The 21,492-nt window shown below is 41.7% G+C and overlaps 1 protein-coding gene across 1 annotated transcript in view; it reads right to left on the bottom strand.

The window, feature by feature from the left end:
- The window catches only part of LOC141944174 (ovostatin-like), a 30,549-nt gene extending 10,011 nt beyond the window's left edge, over nucleotides 1–20,538 (bottom strand). The window contains exons 1-25 of the mRNA XM_074870278.1: nucleotides 20,522–20,538; nucleotides 20,082–20,265; nucleotides 19,237–19,393; nucleotides 18,312–18,364; nucleotides 17,810–17,830; nucleotides 16,884–17,052; nucleotides 15,572–15,656; nucleotides 14,772–14,889; nucleotides 13,968–14,088; nucleotides 13,630–13,739; nucleotides 12,469–12,627; nucleotides 11,433–11,663; nucleotides 11,160–11,217; nucleotides 9,988–10,133; nucleotides 8,851–9,000; nucleotides 8,054–8,224; nucleotides 7,330–7,462; nucleotides 5,906–5,999; nucleotides 4,962–5,190; nucleotides 4,244–4,370; nucleotides 2,904–3,025; nucleotides 2,191–2,242; nucleotides 1,789–1,872; nucleotides 646–822; nucleotides 254–335 (exon numbers count right to left, since the gene is read on the bottom strand). Of these exons, the coding sequence (XP_074726379.1) occupies nucleotides 254–335; nucleotides 646–822; nucleotides 1,789–1,872; nucleotides 2,191–2,242; nucleotides 2,904–3,025; nucleotides 4,244–4,370; nucleotides 4,962–5,190; nucleotides 5,906–5,999; nucleotides 7,330–7,462; nucleotides 8,054–8,224; nucleotides 8,851–9,000; nucleotides 9,988–10,133; nucleotides 11,160–11,217; nucleotides 11,433–11,663; nucleotides 12,469–12,627; nucleotides 13,630–13,739; nucleotides 13,968–14,088; nucleotides 14,772–14,889; nucleotides 15,572–15,656; nucleotides 16,884–17,052; nucleotides 17,810–17,830; nucleotides 18,312–18,364; nucleotides 19,237–19,393; nucleotides 20,082–20,265; nucleotides 20,522–20,538 (3,050 nt within the window). The remainder of the gene's footprint in view (nucleotides 1–253; nucleotides 336–645; nucleotides 823–1,788; nucleotides 1,873–2,190; nucleotides 2,243–2,903; nucleotides 3,026–4,243; nucleotides 4,371–4,961; nucleotides 5,191–5,905; nucleotides 6,000–7,329; nucleotides 7,463–8,053; nucleotides 8,225–8,850; nucleotides 9,001–9,987; nucleotides 10,134–11,159; nucleotides 11,218–11,432; nucleotides 11,664–12,468; nucleotides 12,628–13,629; nucleotides 13,740–13,967; nucleotides 14,089–14,771; nucleotides 14,890–15,571; nucleotides 15,657–16,883; nucleotides 17,053–17,809; nucleotides 17,831–18,311; nucleotides 18,365–19,236; nucleotides 19,394–20,081; nucleotides 20,266–20,521) is intronic.
- Nucleotides 20,539–21,492: the final 954 nt, after the last annotated feature.

Here is a 21,492-nt window from a genome sequence, read left to right on the forward strand (position 1 = left end):
CCTCCTCTTCTACAGGCTGAACAAACCCAGTTCCTTCAGCCTCCCCTTGAACATTACGTACTCCAGCTCCCAATCATCTTGTCATCCTTGAGTTGCACTCTCTTCAGTTAATTAATCTCTCCTTTACTTGGGGATCCAAATTAAGTGAGCTATGTCCATTTAGTCTATTAAAAATAAGAATCACTTAATACTTTAATCATTTTTCAAAGCCTAAAGATCCTGCATTAGGGAAATAGCAAGTGTCATCACTTACCATACACTCCCTTCCTTATCTCGTCTCCCAAAGGAGCTGTAGGATCCATCCCGGTGTTTGTATGATAGCTGTTTTTGGTACCCTGAAAACAAAATAACGAAGATGTATTTTCTAATTGCAGAAAAGGACTGGTTCTGCTGTTCATTCAACTGAAGCAGTAAGACTTTGGATTCGGTATTGAGTAATGTATGTCTGGTGAATGTCAGCTACTATGAATTCTAGCTGCTTTTGCTCCTGGAAGTACAACATACTTCTTTGGGGTGCTGGCATTGCCTGCTCCTATGCAATAAATGTGGTGCTAGAATTCAGAGATCAGTGTTCACCATGTAGAGCTTTAGAGTTCATTGCACACAATTCACAACATTAGATGGAAAAGTCTGAAAGCCTCTCACCTGTGGATAAATATCCAGTACCCTTGACTCTAATCTCTTCAGTCAGCTGCCCAGTTTTATTCAGATAATCCAGGACATAGATGTTGGGTGTGAACAAGGCCATGTTCTGTTCTCCACAGCCATAAGGCATATGGAGGAGGTTCTCCATGTTCCTCAGGGCTGTACCCAAAATATCTCCTGAAGAATGAAAGATATAAGAGGTCAGATCAGTTCAAATATGTTTTTATTACACAACATTATACATTATTTTGTATTACCTTATTACGAACCCAAGGGCAATGACCAATATAGAGTAGTCACAGTGACCAAAGACACAGCTTAGAAGAAAGACTGAAATGCCCCCATTTTTTTTTTTTTTATTTTGATGCTGGACACCTGGGAGAAACTGCGAATTTGAGAAAAAACTGAGCACCAATACTGGCTAGCATGGGTTCTGCGAAAGAGCTATGAACCCTTAGAAGTGTTAGACTTCCCTGCCCTTTACAACCTGCTTCCCATCTTGTGAGTACATGTGAGAATGATGTGTGGGGTATGATGGTGAAGGGCTACAGATGCTGTATTGCACAGTATCAGCACACCTCACGCTGACCCAGGCATGCAAAACAACTGTTTAGAAAGCAATCTGAGTTCAGAACCTCAAAAAATTTTATCTGAACAGAATTTTCAGTCTTGGTAATGACTTTAAGATTAGTAGAGTTGATCGGGACCTGAAAGTCTTAGTCTGTGGGAACCTATTGACTGACAAATGTTTTTCATTATGCAAAAGCATAAATTTGAAATTACGCAGTCAGCAAGGTTTGGAAGTCTTTTTTTCAAGAAATCAAAATTTTTTTCAAAGAAGTCTGCCTTATCTTACTTTCTAGCTGAATTAACTGTTTTACTATACAGAACAGTGCAGTATAATCTGAAATGCAATATAAATTGAAATAATTTGACTATTTTGTCCTCTTTTGATATGAGAGAATTCCGAGCAACTTTTGTCTTTCACTGCCATTTTGCAAAGTAGGAATCATTTCCTCTAAAATCAAGATTAAGTATTTCCTCAACTTTGCATTAGTTTTGCACATGTATACATAATGGCACTTGGTGCAGCACAAGAGAGATGCCACTTAGTTTTGGTTTTAGTCTAAGTACTGAACTTACCAACGACAGAAAAATAAGCTCTGGCTGATCCTTGCACTAGATTGCTTGGCAGGCTGAGAGACACAGGTTCAGAAATCGTTATGCCTGAAAGAAAATATAACAACGAAAATTGTTAAAGTCATCTTTTTTCCAGAAGTCTTCAATTTGTAAGCATTACTACAGTGACTGTTATGATCTGCAGCCCAGGTAAAGAAAATGCTGCAGAGGCTTGACCAATGAGTCAAAGATATCTCTGAAAATCCTAAAGAGTAGCCCAGCACCTTGACCCTGGGACCCTCTTTCCTCCCCTGGAAGGGTCTCTGGTTTTGTAGGACAAAACCTACAAGACAGTGAAGCAGTTCCTGGACTGACTGACTGACTGACTCACTCCCTGGAAGGAAGGGATGAATGAAGTTGCCTTACCTTTCGTACAGACGAGGGAGCTCTGAGTCAATTCCTTTTTAATACCTTCAGGCTGTTTGATTGCAGAGAAGTTGTCGGGAAGAAGAAGAAAAGTGTATAACATCACCATGAAACCGTGACAATTTAACGGTGTAAACCAGTATGTGGATGTGGCTATCCAGACAGTGAACCCCTTGTACCCAGTCCTATCCTATCTCCACTAGAATATCTCTTGGTCCATGGCTCCCTCTTTTACCCAACAACCTGTCCAGAGCACCTTCCTTCTTAGAAAGCAGTTATAAAACAGACATTTCCAGCTCTGAGAGGGACTCTGACCAACTAATCCGATGTGGATGCTGCTTTATGGTGCTCAGGATAAATCTTTTTTCTTTTATATCTGCCCTCCACCCCCCTCCCCAGTATTAGAGTCACAGGCTAAAGGCACTTATAGGTAAGATATGGAATCTTTTCCCTTCTGGCTACATCTCTACTGATATCTGTGGGTTATCAGGGCAGGTATGATTGTGGTCTGAAGGAGACAGTGGCAGGAGGACAGTGGATGCCCCCGATCATTGTGATTTACACTCTCATTTTCACATGGAGAAGCCTACTGAACACAGATCCATCTGTGTCATCTGCCTTGCCTTCTCACACTGGCTAACTGCTTCTAACCCACAGCTATAGGAATTGCAGTTTCCACAAAGCAGAAAGCACATGCAGATTTCCTACCGTACCTCAACAAGTAGGGTTTGAATCAGGGTGTCCCTGCGAATTGTCTTCTCTTCTGGGTATGTGCTTTTTCCAGTACCTTCAGTATCCAGTTTGGCCTCAGCAGTAATAGTGAATTTCACCTCACCTGGAAAGCCATGCACCAGCCCAAGAAAAAAAGTTATTTTCCATGTCTACAGTTACCCCTGCTTTTCACTGCCTCTTTTAGGCTGATGCACTGCTGAGAAATGTATTCTCTCTGAAGGCAGCTCAATAGAAACAAATTTCATGAAGGCTCCACATCTGTCCGTAAGTGGGAAGAAGTGGTTGCCTGGGGGCCTAGCACGAGGAATGAAATAGGGGTGATCCTCACCAAAAAACTGACAGTACTCATTATCAGTTTCCACCTCCTCTTAGCCTTGTGCTGAGGATGAGTTTTCTCTGGCCTAGGGCAATGTTGCAATAGTTATAGCTCTGCTGCTTTTTTCCTTCAGGCAGAATTTGTTAGCTGAGGGACAACACTGAGGAGCAACCCTGAAGCGAGCGGCTTTGCAGGCATTACTCACTTCACCCCTGCAATCATTGCAAACCAGAAACCCAAAGGAGTTTTTTACTTGGAACAAAATGCACTATTATCAGTTACTAGTGAGAGACATTAGCTTTCTTTTTTTTTTCAGCTCTGCAGTATTATTTCAATACATATCCAGTGTTTGTCTTACTATAACTTGCATCTTTCTCGGTGAGTTTGAAGGAAATCAGTCATACCAACTACAGGGTTTTAGAAAGAAGCTTTTAAAAAAAAGGTCCATCTGTGGTTCATTTTGAGAAGAATCTTTACTAATTAAGAGGTTTTTGTACTTCAACTTTTGGGGCATTTAAACATGCAAGATGTTGTAACTGCTTTTTTAAAAAGTCAGTGTTGACTTGAAGGCAGTGTGAATTAACACAGCTGTAAAATTGGGGAGGAGCAATGTCCTCTTTGCCTGTTGAGAATCCAGTCCAAAAATTATTAGCAAATTTTATTCTTATTGAATACAATTGGTTAGGTGCAAAACTGTCAGCTGAAGGCTTATAGGCACATGAAATCCTGCCAGTATTTCATACTTAACATGGTAAGTTCTTCATAAAATGGACAGGAAATGGAATATCAAAAATCAGAAGAGACAAAACACCAGAACAATCCACTGCTCATTCAGTGCATCTAAGGGAACTTTAGCAGAGGTCCAATATTAAATTTGTGGAGCAATTAATGAAGCTGTCCAGAAATGCCTGCCTGTGGATTATTGATGCTGCATTAAAGGGTGGGAGTGACAGAGGTAGAAAGATCAAACAGGGATATATCAAGGTGATGAAAAGACAAACTTACCGAGTTTTTTGGGGCTAACAGCCCAAATATAGGTTTTTCTTTCATTGGCACACAGCCTTGCTGTGTTGCCCTCTGGTGAAAGGATTTCTGCCTTGTAGTCGCTCGACTTTGCCAGTATGGCACTGATCTGAGACAAAGAATGAAGGAGCAAGATTACAAATGAAGTAGGATGCCCCTAAATTTAGGCAGCAGAGCAAGGGAAACTTGCTGGAGAAGCTATTTGTCATCTGAATCTGTGGGACTGTACCAAGACAGAAGGATAGGGAATTCCTCTGAAGAAGTGGAAAACTTGTCTCTTTTCTTCCCACTATTAGTGTGTGGTTTTGACAGAAGTATCCCAACGTGTCTGTGCTTATTAGTCAAGCCTTCTTATGAGTTACTGCTACATACAACATACTCAGTATGTATTGTGTTTTGCACAGTACAGTACCCATATTCTCTGCTCTAATTCCTCCTTCAGGAGCAAGAAGAAGAACTAAATTGTGTAGGCAGAAGGAGCAAGCTCTTATCTTCCATGGACCAGCCACAGTGATCATCAGCCACATTTTCCTAATGTTATGACACAGGAACGGTTCCAGGGAGAGAGGGTGAGAGAGTAATGTGTCAGGCTAAAGCATAAGTTAAAGACTTCTGCATTTCTGGTGCATTATGCATGAGAATGCTGGGATCTCTGGGAAACAGAAAAAACATATAGGAAGTAAAAGGGACCTTGATATACCTGGATGCATTTCTTGAGGTAGTTGAAGACGTTGGCTATTAAATTAAATTTTTCCCCTCGAATGACAGAGTATGGCAAGGTGAGATCCACAAAGAACGGTTGGAATGCTGTCAGTGAAACAGGTGAGGAGATGCCAAACCCAGCATCATCCTGCACGCAGAAAGCACTGGCTTTCCATTCTGTGATGGTGTCAGGAATGGTGTAAAAGACATTAACTTCTCCCCTGGAACTGAGGAAAGTAAGAAAAACAGAATGAGAAATTATTTTTGGCATTTTCAAGCCAAATTATAGAAAGGCTCCCTGCTTGAGTTAGTGCTTCTGTTTTATTCTCACTTTCTGCAAGATACCTCTCCATATTTAAAAAAATATTATAAAACTGGAAGTAAAGATGAAGGTGCTGGTGAACTACATGTTAAAAAACACTTGGAAGAATACTCAGCTTTTAAAATTTAGAAATACCATTTGTTTAAATACCATAATGCCCAAACATACAGATTAGAACAAATACATTTGGATTAATGTTCTAGTGCAGCCCCTGGATGCATAGCTAAGATGTTCTCATTGTAGATGCTACGTTAGCCTGGAAAAAAAAGCAAAATAACCTGAGTTTTCTGCTGTTGAATTAAAAATTTGATGAATAACAGCAAGTTTCGCTCCTGCTCACTCCGAAACAAATGCTTTTATTTAACTCTTAGCACTTATTCTTTCTACCCATCAGAAGGATGGGGGGAAGAGCACAGAATAGATGTCATTCACAGTTCAGGTAGGCTTGACACTGTGTACAAGATTGGGAGCTCAACGGTCATTGAGCAAGATGGGAAAAGGAGACTCGCATCTACAAAGCAGACATATGTTCCATGGCTTCTTCTCAGAATTCATTTCAGCAACATGTATCAATTCAAAAATCCACATGGGGGATAAGAAGTGAAGATAAAAATACTTACTCAGTATGAACCAGATCCCAAATCCAGGTCTCAGGGAAGAACTTCCGAACAGTGTTAACAACAGCGTTACCCCCACCAATAATCCTTGATTCATCTAGAAGATTGTGTATGGTTAAAATATAATATTAGAGACATCAGGCCAGAAGAATCTGAAGACATGCTCAACATCACAAATGAACACTAAATATTCTGTTTGAGCATTTTTCCATTTTTTTTCCCACAAAAAAATGAAAATTTTAACAGATATAGGGTATGGGAAGAAACAATTTCTTGTCTATTCTCTTTTCCCATGGGAAAATACTAGAAAATTTAGCTATTTCACAGGACATTTAACTTCTTTTCATATTGAAAGGTCTCATCATCCAGTTAGAAAGACATGTTTCCCATCCTCTACCACTAACTCTCTAATTTGCAAATGGGCAACAGTAGCCAATATTGTCACCAAAGCTTATAATGCTTCACAAACCTCCCTGAGAACTCAACCATTTTTATCCTGTTCAGTAGTTAAAACTGGAGCTGAATATCCAGTCCATTGGAAGACTATTCTTGTTCATATAGTCAAACTACAGGTCTGATATTAGGAATCAAGATCCTCTTTCTAATTTTGCCATGAACTCACTTGTGATGTCTAACAACTCATTTAGCATGAAGGTACCTCAGATCTCCTAGACCTTACATGGAAATAGCAGTACTGCCTTATTTTGCTGGACTTAACATCTTAGAATCACAGAATCATTTAAAAATCTAGGTTGGGAGGAACTTCTGGACTTCTCTAGTCCAATTTCCTTGGAGTATAACTAACTTCAAAGTCAGATCATGTTACTCAAGGGTCTTGTCCAGCTAAGTTTTGAAAACCTGCAACGATGGAGATTCCAAAACCTCCTGGAGAACCCCTACTAGTGTACCACAACTCTCATGGGGAAGAACTTTTTCCTACTGTTGAATAGCAATTTCCCTTGTGACAACTTATGACTGCTACTTTTGCCCTTTTGCTGAGCAACCTGACTTGGAGAAGGATCTCTGAAGGCTTTGGAGACCGTGTGCTAAGTATGCTAAGTGCTGTGTGAATTCTTGACATTGGGAATTGCCATTATTTTTCTGCATTGGCATTTCCTTTTAAATATTTAATGGAATTGTGATTTGATGAAAGGTTTTGACGTGTAAAACCCTGAAAAACTAATATCAGTTTATGAAAGAAATAGCATCCCGCTATTTCCCGTCTTTTCTATATGCATCCTGTACCTAAGTGAGAGAGGACTGACGCTGCCGCAAGGACAGTCAGAAAGAGATTTATAGAGGCAAACTGGGACACATAGACCTATTCCCAAAAAAACCCTCAACATGCTGGTTGTTATTCTATACAGGCAGCAGTTTTGAAGACCAGGTAGATGGGGATCCCAGATACAGTATGAACCTTCTTTTACCTTCTCCATAAGCACTGACATGTGTGATGCCATGGTCAAAATAGACAGGGTAATCTTCTCTATCTGATTTTTCTTCATTGCACAGAACTGGCTTCCGTAACGCAGAGTTGGTGAAAACCTTCAGGCCCATATCCTGAATGTGAAAGAAGCAATCATGTCACTCAGGGCATGCACTAGCTACCAGTGCATGTCACTTCTCCCATCTGGGTTATCATACCTCATCTCCCTTCTCCCTCCTCACATCCCATCCTTTCAACCCTAAATGTCACAACTCTTCCTCTACAACTTCTATGTCTTTCTTATGGAGCAGTGACACCTGGTGTTCTGGGAAGAGCAGTAACGATGGGGCTTATGTTAGGTCTTAGGCCATGGGCCCGGTGGGGAGTGGAGGCAAGTGTATCAGGAACCAAGTGGCCTGCATCACCGACTAAGATCTTTGCTAGGAATACCTGAGGTCATGAGCCACGGCCATGGTCCTGTTTAGGAAATGTCTGCTGAAGCATGGGTAGGATCCCAGTGACTATATCTAGTAGTGCTTTTTAGTCTTCCTGAGTAAGAGGTCGGGATGAAAAGTCAGAAACTGGGTGACTGGAGAATTTAGGCAGTTCCAGGCATTAGCTGCCTTCTCTTAGCAGTAAGAACCACCACCTGAGAAAGTTGAATGCTAATGTGCATGAATTCTTCTGGAATACGTCCCACTTAATGAACCACATAGAGCACATACCCTGAAAATCTTGTAGACATCGCCATCACGACTGACATTCACAGGTTCATAGTACAAGCCATCAAAAAAGGTGGTTTTGACTGGGGTACATGCCTCTGGCTTGTCATCTTCCAGGTTGAGGCCATTGTAGTAATAGCCATATAAATCATTCACACGAAGTTGGTAGTACACCTGGGAGGTGAGAACAACTAGTATAAACACAAGGAAGGTCCTGGGCAGGTGCAAAATCACATATATTCAAAGCTTATGGTGGCCACTGAGCAGTCCTGTAGACCACGGTTGGTTTGCCTAGTGATAAATAAGCGATTTGGATGGTTGATGATACACAAGAAGGACTGGACTCTACCCTTCTCTTTCTGATATGCAATGGCTTTATGGGGTGAACTTGAGGAAAAAGCACAGAGATATACTCCTGAGTCATGCAAAGAGCAGACCGGAGTTTAACAAGACACTAGCTGACATCTACAGCTTTTCTTCTGGGCCCAAGGCCTATTTAAGTCATAAAATGCAATTTTGACATAATCACTCCCCAGGGAGGAACTATGCTTTCAAGGAGTTACGTTAGGCATATTCTTGGGATATGTCTTACACTTTTATGCTTTCCAAAAGTAAATGTTCCACTACCAATTTCTGTCTTTGAAGTCAACTGCCATAGACCTTCCTTTAATCACTGAGATGTCTGTTTCCAAGGGAAAAATAAAATTACAGTCAGCGGCAGAGAGATCACAGATGGGATCTGGAATGTGATTCTGGATGCCCCTAGGTCAAAAGAACACAGGACTGGGAATGTGGCTTACTCTCTCAGCAGATAACTCTCGCCCAGAACGAAGAAGAAGGACACTCTGATCTACAGCTCGCAAGGCACAGTAGGAGTTGGGAGCAGCTTCAAGATGGAGACTGACTTCAGAGCCTGGGAGACCCTGCTTCTCAGAGAACTCGAGCTGGAGCTGGAAATGAATAAATTCAAGATAACCACACAGAAATTAGGAGAATCAGCTTGGTACATAGTTCTAAATCTCACCTTTCACCAGCACTCATTCTATTGTCTGTGGGGCAAAGTTCCTGCTGCTGGATGGCCCTTCTGACTCCCCATTCTATGAAAATTCACAACCTCTATAATTCCCTAGTCACCTCTGTCCTGGTTTTGGTTGGGATAGAGTTAATTTTCTTCCTAGTATCTGCTACAGTGCTATGTTTTGAATTCAGTGTGGGCATAATGTTGATAGAACACTGATGGTTTAGTTGTTGCTAAGTAACACTTATCCTAAGTTAAGAATTTTCCAGTTTTCTGTGTTCTGCTAGTGAGTGGGAGTACAAGAAGCTGGAAGGGAGCACGGCCAGGACAGCTGACCCAAACTAGCCAAAGGGATATTCCATACAATAGAACATCATGCTCAGCACATTAACTGGTGAGAGTTGGGCAGGAGGGGCGGACCACTGCTCAGGGACTGTCTGGGTATTTGTCAACAGGTGGTGAGCAATTGCATTGTGCATCACCTGTTTTATTTTCTCTGGTTTTATTTCTCTCTTTTTGTTCTATCCCTTTTCATTACAATAATAGTAATAATAACAACAACAACAACAATTATTATTATTATTATTGTTGTTGTTATGATATTTTATTTTAGTTATTAAACTGTCCTTATCTCAACCTATGTGTTTTACTTTTTTTTTCCCCAATTTTAGCGAGTGGCTGCGTAGTTCTTAGTTGCTGGCTGGGGTTAAACCATGACAACCTCCTTCTCCCCACTCCATTGAGTCTGAGCACATGTGTAAATTCCAGGGACAGCTCCTCATGTTCCCAGGCACATCTGTACCTTTTCCATTCCTAAAGGCCATCCTAAGCACAGGCCTCTTGATGAAGTCATTCCCTAACTGTTCTCTCAGCAAAAAGCCAGATGATACAGCCTTAATAAGAAAGCAAAGATTTTCACCTTGTTTTTGAAGCATATTTCGCTGTGTATCCAAGAGCTGTCGGCCACTATCTCCCCATGAGGATGCACTGTGTAGAGCAACAGTCTGGCACTGGAACCAACCTCCTCAGTGACAGTCAGGGTGATGGAGAATGTACCTCTGGGAGCTGTGGAAGGAACATGCAACAGCGGAGGAGAAACCAACAAAAGAGATTAGACAAACCTCAGCTTTGGTAGAAGGACCACATATTTATCCATAACCCACAAGCACCTTTAAAAAACAGGTAAGTTGGATATTGGAAGATTCATCTCTCAGCGGCTGAGGAACAGTTTCCGTCAGCAAGACAACAGATACAAACTGGAGGATGCTGAGAGCAGGCAGACTGCTTTGCAGAGAGGGGTCTGAGCTGAGTAGAAGTAGGACAGGGCAATCTGTGCATGAGAAAAGCACAACATTGCCTTTGGGTCTCAAACCTCGAACCTCCTACATGATCGAAGAAAGTGCTCTCTTAACACTAAGAAATGCAAAGGTCTTATCTACATGGATGACAACTACTAGAGCAGGGACAGGAAATTAAGCTTAAAACCAAAGGTGGCAAATAATAAACAAGTCCTATGTGTGAAGCGAAGCTTGCTTAAGCCACTTACTGAAGACTGGAAATAGACCAGGTTCTGCAAGAAAAGATGCTTTTAACAATGAAAGAACAAAGTTTAGTTTGCTGTGATTGGTAGGATCATTGTCATTTGTGGGTATTTGGAGACTTCTCAAAATGCAATGTATTCCAAGCAGTTAGCTGCTAAATATCCCTGTCAAGTGGGACACCTATTATTTCAAACTTTAAAAGTTTTAGTCTTCTAATTGGTGAAGACTAGGATGTCAAAGAATAGCTGTGAAACTGTAAATACTTCTTGGCAAGAAATAAAACAGAAGAAGGTTACATGCCTTGTGTTTGGTGACAACAAAGTTTTTATCTTTCAACTAACAAGATAAATTTGATTATGATATGGGGGGTTGGCTAGATGCTACAGCAAAAGCAAATGATACTTTGAGAGGTGACAGGCCCGGGGTTTAAAGACTCCTACCTCATTTAGCCTCAGTTCTCTGCTTTCATCCCTTCTTACAAAACTTACCAATGCTCTGATGCTAAGAACAATGTTCTGAAGTATCAGTAGTAAAATGGTCTAGAACTTACCACCAAATATGTTGACTTGCTTCTGGCCACTGAGAATAATTTTTCCTTTTGTCATCACCTAAGCATAGAAAAAATGCATGAGAGAGGATCAAAAGCACCTCCCCCCTCGTCCCACAAAATCATTGATTTTGAGTAATGTTCTGAGAGGCTTCAAAGGCCATCAAGTTGAGTTGTGATTTGTAGCCACTGTCTGGTCTGGAGATTTCTGCCTTATATGGTGTTCAAGAGAAGGTGAAAGAAAATAGATGTTTTGGGAGTCAAGGTTGCACTTACCACATAGTAGAAGTTTGTGTGCCTGGCATTCTCGTAGCCCTCACTGTTCAGGACATAGTGAACATTGATCGTTTGCTGCTGGCCACAGCTGACCTTCTCCTTCACTGGCTCGATTTTCACAAAGCTGTTGGTCCGTGAGTAGAAACGCCGGACAACGAATAAGGCTTGGGGCTCATCATCATCATTCCTCCAGATGAAGAAATCTGCACAGTCATCTGGTGCCTGCCTGACCTATGAAGCAGAAGAGTCATACATGGGGAATCAACAAAGTGGAAAACAAAAAAATGTCAGGCAGATGAGAGGTAAAGGCATCTTCCCTCTAAAATATTCTGTTGCAAAGCTGATTTTGTGGGGCTGTTTAAGACAAGAGCCAGAGCTGATGTGAAAAATTTATGTTTCACCAGTCTGGAGTGGGAGGCCTTCTGGACACCTTAATGTATCCAGACACCTGTGGCATACTGCAGTAGGGAGGTTTTTTCAGATCCTTTCAGGCTTGAGACAGATTGAATAAATTGCTAGGACTTCTTGTGAGTTAGAATGGCATTGTTCTCAAACAGTCTTCTTTTTCTCAGTTCCTTCCATCACACTGGAGAAAGGGCATGACAACAAGAGAAGAGCATTTGATGGTAACAGGCATGAATCTCTGCCAGCAGACATGCAGGGAAGCAGGCAGCAGCATGGAAAGAGGCTGGTGTGCATCCAGGCTGGGTGGGGAAGTCAGGGCAGTCTGTGAGGAAGGTCCTCTATCGCACAGAATAAAGAGAAAGAATATGGCTGCAGAAGAGGCTTCTGAGTGGAGGGAAAAGCAGGGAGGTGTTGATGATCACTGCAGCCCAAACACTCCTGGGGTGCAGTTTGCCACTTCCCAGGCACTGCTGTTCCCTCATCAGTTTCATACAAGTTGCAGGTGTTGGTGCACTACCTGCCTACTTTCCTCACCTGAAACAATCCTGCCATCACCCACTGATTGCTTCTAATCCCCTCTCTCCAATGAAGTATTGTTTCAGGAGTTAGACTGAAGCCTGCATATACTTACTCTCAACTTAAAACTGGGATCAAAGAAGTTGGACGTGTCGATGGAAAAAGCAGCAGTGCCGTTCTTGTCAGTGGTATAGTTGGCCAGATAGTTTTCATTGAGCTCCAGCAGGACAGTCTTATCGGCAACGGGCTCACCATCCACATTTGTCACAGTGATCTGAACACAAAGAATACCCAAGGAATTCAGAAAAATAAAACAACAAGAAGAATGGGAAATGATCTGCTCACCAGAGGACTTAAGCACTGAGGGCAGTTGCAGGGAGTAGAAATCAAGAGTGAAATGTATTTAAGAGGCAAATGCTCCTCAATGTTTTGAAGGAGCAGGAGTTCTGTGACAGGCAAAGGCAGGCAATTCCCGTCAGTGCAAGGACAAACTATATATGACAGGAGGAGAAGGAACTGTTTATATACATGATCTCATATAAAAGATTCTTTTAATCCTAAGTCCTCTATTTCTCTTCAGTGACTATTATTTTAATGGGCCATCACATAAGTTAAAGACTACTGAGTGAGAGATGATGGTTTAAATTCTTACCTCATGCTATCCCTTCCTGAGCAAATAGAAACAGAGGGACTCGAGGGCATGTACTCTTTGGAGAGCACTGATTAACAAACCTAAAGCAGTCAGATGACTTCTTGGCCACAGGTAGCCTGTGGAGCTCAGCAGCATCTCCAAGCTCCTGCTTACCCTCTGTCCCCATTGCATATCAGGATGATGCTGTAGAGCTCATCCTCTTTTCTATGCCTGGGTTTATCCTGCCTGTGAACGTTCTTAGGAAGTTGAAATGTGCTCCAATATCTACACTGCTTTAAGTAAACATCCCCAGGACTGTGTGATGCAACGCAGGGTAAATTCTACCTTCGGTTTAGGCACGAATGTTGCTGTAGTTTCTTGCAGACTCTTCTTCCCCATTCATATGACCTTTCACTTATCCAGCTAAGGCAGAAGAGAGGCCCTAACACTCCATGTATGATACAATTTTCTTATTTTCTCTAGGAGCATCTAATGTACCAACAGAACTATGCAGCAGTCACTGTCAGGCAGTGTTATGGGAATTTCGCAGCACAATTAGGGGACAGCCATAAATGGGGTAACACGGAGATCATCATGCTGGACCTCAGGGAGTTTTGATCTAAATGTATCCTCTCAGGTACCCACCTCACCAGAGTAAGGAATTCCCCTCTTGTAATAGAGATCCATATTCTTGAACATCACTCTGTCATTTTCTTGGTTGACTGCAACATAGTCATAGTCTTTCATCTGGATACCTGTGAGACACACCCAGTATAAAGAGGAGGAAACAGAAACCAGACATGGGCAGAAAAATGTTTCTTTTGAAAAGCTGTGTGGAGCAGACATGCTCTGGAGGGAGAGCTACATAAAGCATATAGTGATTGTTGGTTGTTTGCCACACAGATCGGGATCCAGGACGCTCCTCTCAGAAAGTACCACCTGAGAGCTTTACTCAGCTACTCCCAACCTCCATTTGGTGTTACCTGTGCCGTTTTCAGTGACGATGCTTTCTACATTGAGGCTGGTATACATCCTGGCATAGCTGCGGTAGAGCTGGAATGTTTTGACGGAGATGATGGTGTTGAGGCAGCCATCCTTCCCTAGCTGAAAAAGGAGCACAAAGGGGAAAGCCCATTTTTCTCAAGGTTTGGAAAATTGCTCCTGAATCTGTATTAGTGGGTCTCTGAAGAGCTTCACTGCCTCTCCTCACATCTTCTTCAGCTCTTCTTTTCTACTCACTCCCCTCCTACCTTATACTTCTCACTCCCTGGCTCCCTTCCCAGCTCATTGTTTCAATAACTTTTACCCTTGCACCTGGAAACCTGTCTCCTCATTCCCCCTAGTCCTCTATGCTCATGCTCCCTCTTAAATCCATCTTGCGTGATGCCTGAGCTCTATGACCAGAGCACTTTGAGTCTGATCTAGTGAAGAAGTTAATCATTAGTTTTACATTAAGTGTCCTCAAAGGCTTCCAGTAGAGGTCTGCTGGTTAGATTTGGTAAGAACACAGCTCCAGTGTTTTAGGAATGATCATAGATTTATAGTTTCATAAGCTTCCCTCCCTCCTACTGACTCTTTCTGAGAGAAAATTCAAAGTCTCCTAAGGAGGTCATTGGTAAAAACTACATTCATGGTCTTTCTGCGTTACCTGTGAGATAGTGAGAAAAAACATGCCTCTGGGATTATCTCTCTGGTGTTCCCCGGGAAATGAATGAGGCCACCAAACACTGTGCTATATGTTGGGTAGTAAAGCTGACTAGGAAGAAAGGCCTTGCCCTGTATCATACCAGTCCAGTGACAGCTTCACAGGTTTCTTTCTGTTTTTTCTCACATCGTGGACTATAAAAGCGATGCTGACACACATTGATTCGGGCATTCCCTTGCACCGGTTGGCCATAAGTGTACCTAGGAGAGGAAGAGACACAACAATCCAATCACGTGCACTTAGTATGAAACCTGCAAAGATTGCAGAGCAATGTAGACTTTAAAACCCTTAGGAGTGCCCAGAGCACAGACAGAAGAGCAGCTGGGGTTTAGGATCAGTTTAGCCCTAGCAGAATTTCCTTCAAGAATTTTTAGGCTGTTTCTGGCACCTTGTTAAAAAAGCCTGCTTTTGTCTTGGTGTAGTCATTCTTCAAGCTCTAAAGTGGTGCTCGACTCAGGGTTGGGATATCATTCCCTGCTGCTTGCTTTTCTCATTAGTGCCTTAGACAAAGCAGGACATATTGCAGAATGATCCCTGTTCACCCCTTTATCTCATGCCACCCTGTCCTTTGGCCAGCAATTTTAATGATAGACTCTCCTTCTGCACTATTTCTCACCTTTTCTGTAATACCAAAAAATAACAGTTAGCAAGTACGTACTGCTTGATATATTCAAACTGCTGGACACACACAAACTCTCCAAGTTCTAATTCTGCAGCAGAAGGAGAGTTATCATAATTCATGTCATGAAAACCATAGCTAAAGGAATTGCTCTAACCCATACTCTGAATCAGCAGGAGGGTCCCTGCTTCCCAGTGTGGCACACCATCCTCTCTTCTGTGTTTCTTGTGCACAAATGTGCTGTTCTCAGCTCTGATACTTACGAAGCACAAACGTTCACTCTGATTTCTTCATCAAAGAAAGAAATCCTCTCTGGCACACTGGTTGTCACTTCAAATTTCGGCAGCACTGAGAATGCAATGTGAATATGAATGATCAGCAGTTGCATGCCATAGGCTGGTGCGTGTGTGGAAGACAGTGAAAAAACAGTTGGCAAAAGTATTTGCACCAACAAAGGTGAGGAAATGATTCAAAGAAAAGTCTAACTAGGAGCTGGCTGTAGGATATTTTTGATGAAAAATTAACCTTTAGTGGTAAGATGAATAACTTCTTTAAAATGCAATAATAATCATACTAATAATGATAACAGCCACAGTAAGAACTGTGATAAATCACTTTAATGGGCTGTATATGTTCTTCAAGAGAAAGGTGGGAGTAATGCTGATGTTTCAAATTAGTTAAGCCCTGGAGAACAGAAGTTATCATTCAATCTGGTCCCACTGAAGGAGATAAACAACTAAGTGAAATAGTAAAATGAAACAGGTCACTGTCACTCTCTCTTTACAGCTTATCTTTTGTCCCAAGTTACCAGCAATAATAACAACATAGCTGGAAAAGGCCTTTTTCTCATGCGCCTGTACACAGGAGACTGGAAGGTATGAAAGAGCTCTGGAGGGTAAGCAGGAAAGGTGCTTTACTGCCCCTACAAAAAAACCCAAACAACTGGGAGTTGTCCAAGCCTTCTCTGGGGACTACTAAGGAAAACCTGCCACTATAAGACCAGAAAACTTGTAAAATCAGAACGAATTTAGGAACTCCCTTGATATGGTCTATTCCAGAGAGTAAGCAGGTCACTGTGAGTGCTTCGGCACCTCCACTACCCACTGTTTTCCATCTTGAACTATCCAGCCTCTCCTGGTAATAGTCCGGTACAAATCATTTCATCTGTTTGATAGATAATATCTTCAGATTTCTACTGCATATTTTAGCCTAGTGCTCTTCATACAGTGATGACCTCCACAAAACAGGACAGGCCTCACTCATTCATTTTTCCTCTGAACAGATGGGGAATGTAAGGCTTGAGTGATAGGATGTGGGTTCCAAAGTCACACAGTGACTTTGTGCCAAGCCCAGAAAAGAATTAGACTCCTAATTTAATTCCCGAAAAATGCTGCCTTTCTCAGCATTTCTTTTTTCCCTTCTTGCTTTCACTTTCTCCACCCAGCTCTCTCCATGTCTTTATCAGGCAGGAAGTGTAGAATTCAAAGCACTTAAACTCTGCACTAACATCTCCTATCTGACTTAGGCAGAGCCAGACTCATTGCTGTTGCTGGGCAGTTCACAGCCTTTGCTTACCATATTCCTCCACTGTGAAGAACTGGTACTGTTCTTCACCTGAATTCTTCTCCACAGTAATGTGGTAGGATCCCAGAATAGGCTCTGGAATTAGTGGAAAGGAGAGCTGGACAATTCCATGCTTAGATGCTACCTCCAACCACTGGAAGATCTTGTTTTGCTCTGGATCCTGAAGAGTGGGAGAAAGAGATGTACCAAAACCTTTATCACCCTGTTTCTTGTCTTATTGCCTTCTTCCAAGTTTTGTATCCTGGCATATTGGCTAAGTGCATCACCAGGTGAATGTGAGTTTGGGCTGATGACGTGTGATCTGACTTCCCGTTAATTTTCCAGATCTGTTTGTGTATTAGACAAGCCTAAGTTTATGTTTAACTGGAAATTAGCTACACTGTCAGATGATCTCAGATCATCCAGGAATAGTACCTGACTGGGACTCAGGTTGTATATCTGTAGTTCTTCTAGCATAAGCCTTTCTGACCCAACTCCTTCTGTGAAACAGGATAATTATGCTGACCTCCTTTAGAAAGTGTTTTGAGTTCTAGTGATGTGAAATGGGGTAAATTCACTGTTAGTCTGTCCCCCAGCAGAACATGACTTTTTAGAAAGTTGTTATTCTTATGCCTGTATGAGAATGAGGCTATTTCACCAGCCCGTTTACTGTAGTCCTACCAAAGTAGGACTACACTGAACACTCTTGTTTGAATCCTAGTGAAAGACACAGCAACAACCCCAGGCCATCTCTGACTAACGTCTCCAGTTCTGCTGATTTCTTCTCCTCTAGTGTTTGATAATGGGTACTGTTCAACCTCAAGTCTGTTGGCTTTAGACAGCGTGCTCTGGATGAGAGTCCCTCAGCTATTGACACTATGATGAAACACAGTCTTTCCAAAGCAACTTGTTCTTTAATGACATGTTGCATCTCTTACCTCAATGGTGATCCGGGGATACTGGAGAAGGAAAAAAAGAGAAAGAAAAAAAAAGATCAGAACATCAAGAAATTAACTGTTGAGCTTGAGAAATACTAGAACATAAAGAAGGCTGTGAACATCTTTCTCTGGATGCAGAAGACTGGGCCAGGGAAACAGTTTGAAACTTATGTCTGTAACTAAAGACATAATTTTAAGAGAATAACCTGTTTGTGAATTTATCTTTTCTACAAAAACATCCAGTCTCTTTCTACATATCTGGGGCAGGTGAAGTGATTACAAAATCTGTGTTGTGAGAGATCTGCAGGAGTGCTTTCAGACCCTTTGCCCTCTATAAAGTCAGGGAAAGAGTGGAGTGTGAAGCTAAGGAGTTACAGCAGTTCTCCAAAAACATCAGAAGGCCTATCCCAGGTCCTTTTATTCTATTTCTGAGTGAGAGAGTCTCAGTGAACAGGTAGCTCAAGAAGGTGTTTGAAAAATTTTGACTATCACTCATACTTACTGTCTCCTGAACAGGTCTGAACTGGGTGTCTAAAGTGATCACACGAAACATCACTGAAAAAGATGTAGGACAAAAAAGGATCATTTACTTTAGCAGTGGTCACTTTCAACATACAACTGAAACGAAGTTTGCCCAGGCTTGTAGGGAGAGCTAAAGAATCCCCAGAGAACTAGAAAGGATTTGGTTATCTTAGCCAGTGAAAGAGAAAACCAAAATAAACTTGTCAGCTGAAGTATCTTCAGTTCTGACCTACTGGGACTAAAGCAACCTCTATAGTAAATACAAATACTCTGTACTGCCTTCAATTCTTCTTGAAGGACTCAGCTCTTTGAAGCATTTACTAAAAAACTGTTTATACAAACCAATTCAATGGAAAATTGAAGCGAAGGAGGAATTTGTCTTTATTCTAAGTATAAACCTTGTGCAATACTGAAGTATAATTATACTAAAGAGATAACTAACTATACCACAGCTAGTACTGTCATTTAAATATGATGGACTCAGTGCTGTGAATCAGATTAGCAGTTAAGTAGAAAGAGCTGTTGACAGGAAATTACATGCTTACTTTATTTTTATATGAATTTTATTAATTCCAAGCTTAACCTATTATTTTCTGTATTTTTAAGGACACTTTTTATGTGACTGACCTCAGTAAACCTGGTAGAACTCAAGATCCTATACGTGCAATTAACTCAGTAAAAACACATGAACTCTACCCATCTGTTGCAACTTTGTGAATTGGTTGTATTTCTCACTAACTTTTGATGAGCCCAACCTCAGATGACAATTATACACTATCTGAAGGATTGCTCATGGCCGTCACAGGCCATAGCCTTTTATTCCACGAGAGGAAGTCCTTGTCATTCTAGACCCACCCTTGTACTCCGTTTCCCAGTTCACTAGTTGACTCAAACTCCTCAGCCACCTTTTTGCCCTGGTTTGTAGATGGGTTTGTCCGTCTGGATGAAGACAGTATTATCCACATTCTGAATCGCCACTGATCTTCTCTCAGCTAAGTTGACTGTGGTGCCTTTGGCAGAGAAGGAAATGAATGCCAGGGGGTCAGAAGTGGCAGGAGGAACCTGGAGAGAAACGAAACCCCAGAGAAAAAGTGGTAAATGAGATATGTTGAGGTCCCCTGATGTCCAAGGTCTTTGAGTAAGATACTGACTGTCAAGTGAGTCATAAATAGTTTGTGCAAAGTCATGAGCAGCCCCATCTTTGCCAATGAGATAGTTTCTGGGAATTTCTGCTGTGGAAGTCCCATAATTTGTCATCATGTACTAAGTTTTTAAGCTATGCCCTGTCCTACGCATTTCCTCATCTCTTGTAGCTACCTGCCTATATGCAGGTTGCCCCAGTCATAGAGCTCAATTCTGCAGTGTTTTCTCCTGCTGCATCCTGGAAGACCTAACCTTGGGACTTGTTTATCATATCTGTCCAGATCTTGCAGGAAAGGGAATAAGCACGTCTTAGCTGGGTTCTCCAGCTTGACAGTGATGACAGTCCCATGGGGTGCATGCACTTGTGATGGCAATCTAAAGCTTATTTCTCCTCACTCTGTAAATGGAGATGAAAAGTCTTTCTCCAGCTTCCCCCTACAACCCATATGTCCTTCTTTTTCCTGTCTATATTGTCAGCCTTTCCAGCAGTTTATCTTTTTTCATCCCATCCCCTGCCGGCACTCTTCATCTTCATGCCCTCACTGACAAGGAGAGTTGCACAGCTCAGCTTCTACGCCTGCTTCGGTAGTCTCAAAAGAGAAAATACCTTGAACTCGCAGCACTTGAAGGAATCATTCTTTGTCACAAATTCCTCAAAGAGAGTCTTCTGGACACTGCCATATTCCAGGACGATGCTGACGGACAGAGGCTCACTGAGGCCGTGGAACTGCACACAGGCTGTCTGTGGAGAGTCGCTCCGCACTACTGTTGGGACCAGCAGCACATACTGACTGTAAGAAGGCAAGACCAGAACAGAGAGTTCAGTCATGGAGGAAATTCAGAGCAAACAGGAGAGGAAAATATCACAGAAATGCTGTACGTGTGAAAGAAGACATGGTCCAAAGCTTGCTCAGAACCAGTGGAAGGATTTCCATTTCTTTCAATGAATTTTGAATAATATGCTAAGAAAGTACAGATGACAATTTTTTTGTCCCTCACAGTTCTTTCTGAGCTGAAAGACTGGCATCAGTCTATGCAGTCTCTTACCCAGCATGATACCGCATCTTTCTATTCCAGGTATTTACACAGCTCCAATTACTAAAGTGTCTAAACACCTGACACGCATAGCTGCATTTATCCTCCCATGACCTATACGTATACTTAAACCTCTGGAACCTCTCATACGGAGGAATGATATTTAGCTTCTTTTTTGAGATCAATGACAAAAATACAAGTTAATGGTTGCAATAATTTTTAAATTTCTTTTTCTCTGGATATCTCTCCCTCCAGGAAAGAACTGACATAAGTCAATCAGCATAATGCATAAGAAATGATCCTGCTTTTCCATTTTGCAGACTATTCCAGGGAATGCTCAATCTAACCTGCATACTCTATTCTGTTTCCATGCCTCTCCCTGTGTGGCTTCCTTCGCTTCTTTCTTCCACTGAGCTTTTTTGGTTACACTGCTCTCTATAATTAGGGCAGCCTTCCTTCCCCAAATTCTTCCTCTGAAAAATAATCCTTCAGATTTGCTATATTTGTCTAAGGTTCTGTTGCTGGCCAAACTAGGTTTTCCAAATAACGTATGACAGAACTGACAAGTTGGTTCTGCAGCACAACATGAATCACAAAATCATTTCTTGGTAATCTGATCTTTTCCCTTTTTTTCTCCCACATCTTTGCTTGCTCATACTGCCTTTATTGTCATTTTCACTTGCCCACATCAGACTGCACAATATTCAAAGACCAAAAGTAAAATGGTTAAAACCAGCAGTGTATCTAAGACAGACTGACTTTCACAGTGTTTTTTAGAACTTTTCAGAAGGGTATTTAAGCTCTAATGTTGTATTTTTGAAAGTTGTGGCTGAAATCTTCTGTATGTATAAAGCCATGAACATCGATAGTGCTGTATAAGCTGTGACAGCACAGCAAGTGCAATGCTAATACTAGTACTGATGCTGATACTGATGCCATCACTAATACGAATATAAATGCAAATACAAATATGAATACTAAAA

The sequence above is a fragment of the Strix uralensis genome, chromosome 5 (genome assembly GCF_047716275.1).
Source record: "Strix uralensis isolate ZFMK-TIS-50842 chromosome 5, bStrUra1, whole genome shotgun sequence".
NCBI lineage: Eukaryota > Metazoa > Chordata > Aves > Strigiformes > Strigidae > Strix > Strix uralensis.